Source organism: Epinephelus lanceolatus, chromosome 21 (assembly GCF_041903045.1).
Source record: "Epinephelus lanceolatus isolate andai-2023 chromosome 21, ASM4190304v1, whole genome shotgun sequence".
NCBI classification, from domain to species: Eukaryota; Metazoa; Chordata; class Actinopteri; order Perciformes; family Serranidae; genus Epinephelus; species Epinephelus lanceolatus.
Genome location: NC_135754.1, coordinates 38149516 through 38160951, shown reverse-complemented (window position 1 = coordinate 38160951; position 11436 = coordinate 38149516). Strand labels below are relative to the sequence as shown.

Sequence of the window (11436 nt, the reverse complement as noted above, 5' to 3'; positions counted from 1 at the left end):
TCAAACACACCTCACAAGACACAGTTAAAAAAAAAACTATCTATATCCACAGATTATAAAATTAAGTTCAGTTATATTGTTGTACATCTTTAACAAATGTATATAACTTCTTAGTCTGGAACTTTTATTCAGTCATGAAATCTTTGTTTTATATCCTTTTATTTTTATGTATGATTGTTGTTATGTAATAAGGGAGGATGTGTTCATGAGACATTTTTGGCTTCTAACCTACACAACCTTTTATCTTTTCATTTCCTGTATTTTCTGTACATGCACAGTATGTGCAAATAAACTACACTAAACAAGTTGATAAATTAAATCAGACTGAGGCAGCTTGAAGAGGTGTGTTTTCAGACGGGATCTGAAGTTGTAAAGTGAATCAATACTGTGAGCGTCATGTTGGAGAGAGCTCCAGAGGCGGGGGCAGAACGGCTGAAGGATCTAGAGCCCATGGTGGTCAGGAGGGCAGATGGTGATGTGAGCTGGACTGCAGAGTACAGGAGGGTGTGTAGATATGAAGGAGTTCAGACAGGTAGGAAGGGGCGGGGTCATGAAGGGCCTTAAAGGGACAGTGCACCCAAAAATGTAAATTCAGCCATTATCTACTCACCCATATGCCGAGGGAGGCTCAGGTGAAGTTTTAGAGTCCTCACATCACTTGCAGAGATCCAAGGGGAGAGGAGGTAGCAACACAACTCCACCTAATGGAGGCTGACGGCGCCCCAGATTCAAACGTCCAAAAACACATAATTGAAACCACAAAATATCTCCATACTGCTCGTCCGTAGTGATCCAAGTGTCCTGAAGCCCCGACATAAAAAGTTGTTTGGAAAAACCTCATTTGAACTCTGTTTGTAGCCTCATTTTAGCCTGTAGCGCTGACTGCCTCTCTGGGCACCACGCTCACGTGTGTGCACTTGCGCAAGACCGTGAGACATGGACACCGCCTTCATGTGTGTTCACGTACTTTTGCTGGTCAGAGCTACAGGCTACAGTGAGGCTAAAAACAGAGTTCAAATGAGGTTTTTCCAAACAACCTTTTATGTCGGGGCTTCAGGACACTTGGATCACTACGGACGAGCAGTAAGGAGATATTTTGTGGTTTCAATGATGTGTTTTTGGACGTTTGAATCTGGGGCGCCGTCAGCCTCCATTAGGTGGAGTTGTGTTGCTACCTCCTCTCCCCTTGGATCTCTGCAAGTGATGTGAGGACTCTAAAACTTCACCTGAGCCTCCCTCGGCATATGGGTGAGTAGATAATGGCTGAATTTTCATTTTGGGTGCACTATCCCTTTAAAGGTGAGAAGCAGAGTCTTGAAGTCGATGTGATATTTAACAGGAAGTCAGTGAAGTTTATTGATTAATATTTCTTTCAGCAATAATATAAAGATGCTTAATATCACATGGAAAGTCTGCAGACAGAGTAACATTAGTGACGTGGGCCTCAGAGGATAGTGCACTGTCCTGGAGACCCTTTTTTAAAGATATTTTTGGTGCTTTTATTTGATAGGACAGGTAAAGTGTGAGGGGGGGCAGAGAGGGGGAATGACATGCAGCAGGTGGTGATTGGTAGGAATTGAGCTGGTGGCTGCTGCGGCAAGGACACAGCCTTTGTACATGAGGTGCCTCCACCTGGAGAGCTAGTGAGCGCCCCAACACTCTAACCTGAGCAGGAGGGCGGAGTTATTCTACAATACTTCCTGTTATTGTTACAACATTTCATTCATTCATTTTCTGTAGCCGCTTATGCTGCTGGGTGTCACAGAGGGGGTGGAGCCTATCCCAGCTGACACTGGGCGAGAGGCAGGGTTCACCCTGGACAGGTCACCAGACTATCACAGGACTGACACATAGAGACAGACAACCATTCACACTCACATTCACACCTACGGACAATTTAGAGTCACCAGTTAACCTGCATGTCTTTGGACTGTGGGAGGAAGCTGGAGCACCTGGAGGAAACCCACGCTGACACAGGGAGAACATGTCAGAGCACCTGGAGGAAACCCACGCTGACACAGGGAGAACATGTCAGAGCACCTGGAGGAAACCCACGCTGACACAGGGAGAACATGTCAGAGCACCTGGAGGAAACCCACGCTGACACAGGGAGAACATGTCAGAGCACCTGGAGGAAACCCACGCTGACACAGGGAGAACATGTCAGAGCACCTGGAGGAAACCTACACTGACACAGGGAGAACATGTCAGAACACCTGGAGGAAACCCACGCTGACACAGGGAGAACATGTCAGAGCACCTGGAGGAAACCCACGCTGACACGGGGAGAACATGTCAGAGCACCTGGAGGAAACCCACGCTGACACGGGGAGAACATGTCAGAGCACCTGGAGGAAACCCACACTGACACAGGGAGAACATGTCAGAGCACCTGGAGGAAACCCACGCTGACACAGGGAGAACATGTCAGAGCACCTGGAGGAAACCCACGCTGACACAGGGAGAACATGTCAGAGCACCTGGAGGAAACCCACACTGACACAGGGAGAACATGTCAGAACACCTGGAGGAAACCCACGCTGACACGGGGAGAACATGTCAGAGCACCTGGAGGAAACCCACACTGACACAGGGAGAACATGTCAGAACACCTGGAGGAAACCCACGCTGACATGGGGAGAACATGTCAGAACACCTGGAGGAAACCCACGCTGACACAGGGAGAACATGTCAGAGCACCTGGAGGAAACCCACACTGACACGGGGAGAACATGTCAGAGCACCTGGAGGAAACCCACGCTGACACGGGGAGAACATGTCAGAGCACCTGGAGGAAACCCACGCTGACACGGGGAGAACATGTCAGAGCACCTGGAGGAAATCCACGCTGACACAGGGAGAACATGTCAGAGCACCTGGAGGAAACCCACGCTGACACAGGGAGAACATGTAAGAGCACCTGGAGGAAACCCACGCTGACACAGGGAGAACATGTCAGAGCACCTGGAGGAAACCCACGCTGACACAGGGAGAACATGTCAGAGCACCTGGAGGAAACCCACGCTGACACAGGGAGAACATGTCAGAGCACCTGGAGGAAACCCACACTGACACAGGGAGAACATGTCAGAACACCTGGAGGAAACCCACGCTGACACAGGGAGAACATGTCAGAGCACCTGGAGGAAACCCACGCTGACACAGGGAGAACATGTCAGAGCACCTGGAGGAAACCCACACTGACACAGGGAGAACATGTCAGAACACCTGGAGGAAACCCACGCTGACACAGGGAGAACATGTCAGAGCACCTGGAGGAAACCCACGCTGACACAGGGAGAACATGTCAGAGCACCTGGAGGAAACCCACGCTGACACAGGGAGAACATGTCAGAGCACCTGGAGGAAACCCACGCTGACACGGGGAGAACATGTCAGAGCACCTGGAGGAAACCCACGCTGACACGGGGAGAACATGTCAGAGCACCTGGAGGAAACCCACGCTGACACAGGGAGAACATGTCAGAGCACCTGGAGGAAACCCACGCTGACACAGGGAGAACATGTCAGAGCACCTGGAGGAAACCCACGCTGACACAGGGAGAACATGTCAGAGCACCTGGAGGAAACCCACACTGACACAGGGAGAACATGTCAGAACACCTGGAGGAAACCCACGCTGACACGGGGAGAACATGTCAGAGCACCTGGAGGAAACCCACGCTGACCTGGGGGGGTGGGGGGGTGGGGGGACCAGAAACCCTCTTGCTGTGAGGTGACATTGCTAACCACTGCACCACCGTGCCACCACGCAACATTACAAGAAAACACATTTAATACATGCAAACATTTTGTTGTTGTTGCTCTTTGTTAACTTTTATGATGTACTGACTCATCCAGTTTTGTAAAGTGTCCTTGTTTTAGATCAGACCACTCAATGGTATTTAAATTTAGTACAATGTGTTGCTTCTTTAACAGCTACAACATTTAATAATATAATAATACCTTTTATTTACAAGCACCTTTCAAGACACCCAAGTTATCATAAAAAGCACAATATTTCTTACTGCACGTGAAGTACAAGTATAAAGGAAACATAAAATTACAAGCACTTCAACATGTAACTTTAGTGTCGTACTGTGTATCTCTGTGTAAATCCTAAATCAGAGGCTTCGTCTCACTCACTGTGCTGCAGCATGGACGCTGTTTAACAGACACTGTGATAGTCTTTGATGAGACATAACAGGAAAACCACTGAAACACTTTGTCTGTGTTTGATGTCTAGATGCAGATAATTCTGTCGGTCTGTCGATATGTGGGCTGAGACCTCAACACCTCTGATCCAAATTAAACACTTTTTCACTCTGCATGTTCACTACTCATCCGATTAATCCCTGTCATTCCCTGACAGGCTTCCTGCTCCTCTGAACGCTCCGACACTGAGCAGGTAAAATGTTCGGTCATAAGCGGCTCCCCTGGATTAATAATCCAACCTCTGGCTCGATCACAGTGACCTCAGCCAAGCAGGAACAGGAAATACGTAAGTCACACAACACTGAACTTTATATTTAGCATTCATAAGCAGCATATTAACATTTAATAGATGGTTTATCACTCACTGATGGACTTGCAATATGGAGTAAGTGTTACGAGAGTTGTAAATAATTTATCAAATGTTTGTGTACTGTTTATAAATGTTGAATAGGGGGACTCTCTGCAAAACTCTCGTTTGTTCTTTAATAAATCCTTTAAAAAACTAAAAATATTCCTGTGCAGTAAGAATATGTCACTGTGTTTCTGATTCAGTTTGAGTTTGACTGCAAACACGTAAAGATTTCACTGCACTGGCAGGTTTAATGACATTTTAAAAGCTCGAGACGTTTGTAGTGTTTGTATCTTCTGTAAACATTAATCCTAAATCTGTGTACATGAAACAACTATTCAGCAAGAGAATAACCAGCATGTGCACAACTTCAACTTCAACCCTGTCATAATAATAATATTAATAGTAAATCTGTCTGTTTTTGTTTCAGCCTCAGATTGCCTCAGCATCAGAGGAAAAGTGACGCGTCACCACTTCTGTCCAGTGGTCGGTCTCTCAGCGCTCTGCTTGTTGCTGCTCGTCACCTGTGTAGCACTTTGTGTCCTGTGTAAGTTGATGATGAGCCAAAATAAACCTCTGTTTTAAAAAGCTGAAGATAATTGGTTAAACATGACCTGTTATGCTCCTTATATTCTGTCATATATACAGTATAGTGTTACAACGTCTGACGTTCGTGCTAAACATGGCTAAAGTTTTAAATAATGAGGGAAACGTTTGTGAAATTAATCACTGTGAGCAAAAACCTCTGAAGACTATTTACAACACTTTTTTCTACTCTGGCTTCAAGCTAATGTCAGCTGGTGACGGACTTCTTTATACAGTCGTCTGCTCCAGGCACACTACTGCAAGTTTTTACATTATATACACTGCTACATGTAGCTACATGCTAACGTCAAGGTAACATGGAATCTTGGTTTCTGATTATGTGAATGTCTCTCAGATTTCTTTTTATCAGAGTTATTAGTAATTTTTACCAGGACAAAGTGCCGCTACGCACAGTCATTCCCAGGCTGCAAGTACACTGCTACATGTAGCTCAATGCTAAGGTCGGGAAAATCTTGGTTGCTGATGTTATTTTCTCCCAGATTTCAGATCATATTTTGCTGGTACATGTTCAGTTGTGAATTAGAGGCTTTTAATGGTGATTTTTCACAGTATAAAGTGTCACTACCTGTGTATGTTAAAGTCGTTCCCCAGCTATACTGAAGGCACAGAGACACCAGCATGATGTTTTTATAAGCGTGCTCTGCCCAGTCCTATCCTACTGTGCAGTGATTAGCCAGTACTAACCCTTACCATGACCTCTTTACCCTCACTGCCTCTGACCTCAAGTTCTAGCCCAGAAATGCTGACCAATCAGAGCAGACTGTGTTTTTTCAGGAGTAGGGGCTTAAAAGAGGCATGACGTGTAACACAACAGCATCAGCCTCTAATGTGAAATATAACATAGCTACTAGTCCATACCCACTGAGTACAGCATACCATACCATGACTTAGTCATACCAAACATTAGAAAACAACACCAACATTGGTCCACAGGGGGAGCCACAGCGATCGGTCGCATTTTAGCCATTTTGAAGCATTTTTCTGTTGTTATAGCGCCACCCAGTTGCCAATTAGAGTTAAATTTCTCCAGTCACCTTGAGGCGTCCTGTTCTACATATCTACCAAGTTTAGTAAAAATCCATATGGCGGTTAGGCCTAGATAAGAAATGAGCTCTCTAGCGCCCCCATTTTGTTTGATGGGGTCAATAATGGAGGGGTCCCCTCAGATTATGTGTGGTCATATGCCTACAAAGTTGCGTGGTGATGGGTGAAACCCTTGAGATGTTATACACCTTTATGTGATGAGCCACGCCCTCCGCAATATTCATTGCCTTATAGAAGCTCAGTTTTAGTAAGTTTTCCAACTTTTGCCAAGAGGGAACTTTAGATATTGGTCCCTAGATTATGTTCACCCAGTTTCATGCAGATCGCTCAAACTTCCTAGGAAGAGATCCATTTGAAGTGTTTTTCAAAAAATTCTCAAAAATTTTCTCCTAGACCTCACTGTTTTCCCAAATTTGCAGACATTTCAGTCGCTGTTCGCATTCTTTGAGTTAGCTGCTAACTGCTATCAGCTACTTTTTAAATCTCCCGACACATAACACATTGCTAAAATGTCACACCTGTGCTGCCATTTATCCCGGCCTGCTGGCTGTCCCGTTTATACAGACATCGTGTCAGTGCTGTTCCTCCCTCTGTTCCTGGCTCTGAGCTGAGACTCTGCCCCCCCCATTCTGAAATTGTACCATATCTACAGAACGGTGAGGCAGAGTAACAGCACGTTATTACTGCCTTGAACAGGAAGTGTAAAAGAGGCTGTTGATTCTTATGCTAAGCTAGGCTAACCCTGTCCTGAGATTAATGTTGATGTGCTCATCTCACTATCAGAAAGAAACCCTACACGTATATGTTCCCAAATCTTAAACTATACTTCTAGGTTAAGTGTAATGTGTCTTTTTTGAAATGGAAATTAAATCATGTGTTTTGATTAACCTTTAAAACTCGTAGCATAACAACAGTTATCTGTGTTTGAGTCACATTTTGAAGCACGCTGTGTTGTGATGATTCTTTGCCTTTGATTTCAGATAACGAGTCAGAGAATAAACCAGGATGGAAGAGCCTCCTGTTTGACTACCAGAACGTCAGCGACAGCTACTCAGCCCTCACTACAGAAAACAACGACCTGAGGAGAGACAATGAACTCCTGAAGGAGCACAGCGCCTGGCTGCACCAACAGACCGCACTCCTCAACAGGACTTCAGCCGGTCTGATGTCTGTTAACCTTGCTCTGAGTTTAGAAAGCACCGAGTTGACGGAGCAAATCGTCAATCTAACTTCAGCAAACCAACAACTCACACACGAACACGAGCGTCTGGTCCGGTACACATCTGAGCAGGAGGAAGAGAAGCTGAACATGTCTCAGACTATCAAACATCTGGTCGACTCCAACGCTCAGCGAGAGGAGGAGAGACGAGAGATCAACAGCCTCCTGAGGGATGAGCTGGGTCAACTGAAGGAAAGGAATCAACAACTTCTGGAAATCAATGACGAGTATCAAGCAGAAGTTAAAAATCTGAGCGAGAGGATCGGAGCTTTGTTGGACGAGGACCGCGAGAGGGCGTCAGAACAAAACACGCAGCTGCAGCAGAGATTAACAGAGCTTCAGGAGCAAAACATGAACCTGAGCAGGATGTTGATGAAAGAGAGGCAGGAAGCAGCAGAGCGAGAGGACGAGACGGAGCGAATGGTGGCAGACATGCAGTCGATAAAGGAGGCCTACAGCTCCCTGGACCTCTACTGCCCCGTGGTTAACCACAAGACCAAAGGTACATATTCGGTTATGTCTGATGTTAATGGTGGCTTTGATTAGATTAACCCACAGTGTGAAGACACACTGGTTACTTCAAGTTCAACTTTATAAGGCTGGTCACTGTCAACAAATCAAAGATATGTAACCTGGGGTCATGCCTCCACTAGGGGTCACCTTTTAGTCCTTGGAGAGGGTAGGCTTCAATAATATGCTCCAGGGTTTGCTCCTCTTCACAACCTCACAGTGGGCTCAGGCTGCTCCCCCATCTGTGAAGGCTGGCCAAGCAGGGACCTTGACCAGTCCTTAAACTGTGTTTCCTTTGTGGTCTCATAAATGGTAAATCCACCAAATTCAGTGGCCCATATTATATTTTCAGGGATCCCTGGTGCTGAAAAGAATCCTAACTATAGTAAGTTCAGATTAGTATTGAAGATGTGTTTATTGCAGCATTGATATATATTTTATCGCAATACTCCGAATATGGCGACATGTTTAAAATCACAATAATATTGTGTCATGACTTGCGTATCGTGGGGCCTCTGGTGATTCCCACCATTAATGTTACTGGGTTCTGATACAGCAAAGACTGGTAACTGTAGAGAAACTGTCCCTTTCTTTTTTCCACAGAGAGGATGTGCAGATCGTGTCACGACGGCTGGACACTGTTTGAGAGGAAGTGCTACTACTTCTCCTCTCGTATGCTCACCTGGAGCTCCAGCAGAGCCTGGTGTCAGACACAGGGGGGCGACCTGCTCGTCATTAACAGTGAACCTGAACAGGTAGAGGACACAAAGAAGAGACTGTGAGGCAGCTGCAGACAGAGAGACAGAGATTCCAGGAGTGATGTAATGTAAATCATGTTTGCTCTGTTTCAGAGTTTTGTTTTGGAGAGCAGCCGGACTCTGGAGTCGAGCAGCAGCAGCAGCCGGCTGTGGATTGGTCTGACAGACGCACAGGAGGAGGGTGAATGGAGCTGGGTGGACGGCAGCCCAGTCTCTTCAGATTTACAGTAAGACACATGCAGGGACACTGTGACAACACTACTGGTTCACCCACTGTTTCAACAACAACTCACTCTGACACGACAGGGCTTTGGGCTTTGAAATAGAAAGTGACACTTTTAATCACCACAAGGCTCAAGAAAACATTTCTCTGCAGTATTTAATGGTAACTACAGAGATTAACCGTGCCGCTGAAATGACTGGACATGTCCATACGACCTACCAACAGATTATCTTTATCTTTGGAAAATAGCAATTCTACAAATTCTCTGTCGAACCAATATGTCGTAAAAACATAATTTTCCACTATAAGATTAAATATTTTGTCATTATTCGTGTTGCATTAAAGGAATGCTTCACGCCCCAGTGATAGTCTGTATATCAGTTACCCACTCCGTGTTACGTTGAATTCATGACGAAAACTTTTCTCAGATGCCTCCACGGTGAACAGAAAATCCGAAAGCTGAGAATATTCTTGATGAATTAAAGTCAAGAGCGACCACGTTGAACAAGAGCAAAACTATATCAAAACATTTGTTTACAAATTATTTTTTAAAAATCCATAACATAGTTTTAAACTGTAATAATTATTATTAATAATAATAATAACTTTTTAAATACATTTTTGAATCTATTATTTTTTTGCAATTTGTGGGACATTTCTTACAAAGTTGCTCATTGCCTTTTTTCCCCTGTGTTGTTGAAAGAAGTTGCAGCAGTTTGCTCAGGGTTCAGAGCTTTAAATACTTTCGGAAGCAGCACAAAGCCCAATATCACAAATCACAATTTGTTAATTGATTAGTTTCTTCTGGCTACATCGATAAATACAACTGTGTATCATCCGCATAACAATGGAAATTTACAGTGATTTCTAATGATGTTACCTAAAGGAAGCATATATAGAGTAAATAGGATTGGTCTGAGCACAGAACCTTGCGGAACTCCAAAACAAACTTTAGTACATAAGGATGATTCATTATGAATGTGAACAAACTGAAAACGATCAGATAAATAAGATTTAAACCAGCTTAGTGCAGAACCTTTTAGGCCAATTAAGTGATCCAGTCTCTGTAGCAGAATTTGATGGTCAACTGTGTCAAACGCTGCAAGGAGCTAAACTCTCACACAACTCGTCAGGATAATAGAAGTCTCATTTATGCAGTCGTATGCTCAGTACTTCCCAGACAGACAGACCTTTAGGACGGTGAACTGAAGGGAAAGTGGATCCTTCTCTGCCTTCTTCAAAGCCAGACTGCATTGACAAAAGCAGTGATTTTACCTCGCTGAACACTGGAGCTGTTGGTCTACCGCTGCCTCGATCAGTTAGGTTGTGTTACTGTGACTTTGGTGAATCCTAAATAATCTTTTAAAACACCAGAAGTCACACAATAAGATGCTCTGTCACTGAACGAGGATGTTTTGTTTCAGCGACACTGTGAAATAAGATTATCTAACGCTGCTCTTCCTGCAGGTTCTGGCTGAACAGACCTGGACTGGGGACTGAGCCTGATGACTGGAAGCGGGACGACCCTCTGGGTGAAGACTGTGGACACATAGACACCAACGAAAACACACTCGAGTCCTGGATGGATGGTTCCTGTAATAAACCTTACAGATGGATCTGTGAAAAGAATGTTTAGATCGTCTGGAAACATTTTTATATTGTAAATACAGTTATGTGATGTTTTTATTTTCTATATCGTCGAAAAACACGTATCTCCACTTTTGACGATTCTGACTTTCTACGTGCTTTGATGGACACTTCTGACAGCCAATGGAGATACGTGTTGAATAGATGATGTAATAGACGTCTTTCCATTGGTCATTTGGATATCCAATGCTAACGGTTGCTAAGGAATATTATGGACACTCCACACACTGTAGAAATTCAAAATCGTCAAAAGTGGAGATACGTGTTTTTCATCGGACAGCGACGATATGTGGGCATCTATAGGACTATAGCTGTGATGTATACAATTAATGCTATGTATTAAATTCTCAGTGGTGATCGTGTACATGTTTGTTTACAAAATAAAACAATATTTAGTCTTCAGAGTTTAAATTTTCATTGTTCTAGGAGGAAACAAAGACTGTATCCATCAAGCAATTTGGCCGGTCTTACCCTTTTATTTTCATAAGGTATATATTTCACTAATAGCTACAACAGACTGCATTTTCTGTCTTTGAGTGCACACAACATAAAGTTGTAACATTTATTTTCAACCCAGTCTCACTCAGAAGTCGTCAAATACTGGCACTTGGTCAGTGACATCCAACGTCAGACACCTACGAAAAAAGCCGTCCATTCATGTTGTTATGATACACGGCCGGTTGCCTTTATTCTGTAACAGCACCCAGTGGCATCAGGGGGAAAAGCGTCTGGACAACAACATAAGTTAAGGGGGCAGAGGTCAGGGTCGGGCTGGCGGGTTCAACAACCACCGTCTTTCACCTGGGAGGTTGGTGTTCGCTTCCCGTATGAATGTAAACCCAAACCCCTTTTTGTTTTCCTAAAC

General features: G+C 44.5%; 1 protein-coding gene across 1 annotated transcript; it reads left to right on the top strand.

Moving 5' to 3' along the window:
• Positions 1–396: 396 nt before the first annotated feature.
• LOC117247012 (uncharacterized) lies at positions 397–10970 on the top strand. The gene is made up of 5 exons (XM_033611081.2): positions 397–472; positions 7195–7935; positions 8547–8698; positions 8795–8928; positions 10392–10970. Exons 1-5 carry the CDS (start codon positions 397–399, stop codon positions 10558–10560), a joined length of 1272 nt encoding a protein of 423 aa, XP_033466972.2. The 3' UTR covers positions 10561–10970.
• The last annotated feature ends 466 nt before the right edge of the window (positions 10971–11436 follow it).

Coding starts and splice junctions, on each gene's coding strand:
- LOC117247012 (XM_033611081.2), top strand. CDS start 397: ATGTTGGAGAGAGCTCCAGAGGCGGGGGCAGAACGGCTGAAGGATCTA. Junction 473..7,194: donor GGTGGTCAGGAGGGCAGATG/GTGATGTGAGCT, acceptor CTTTGATTTCAG/ATAACGAGTCAGAGAATAAA. Junction 7,936..8,546: donor GGTTAACCACAAGACCAAAG/GTACATATTCGG, acceptor TTTTTTCCACAG/AGAGGATGTGCAGATCGTGT.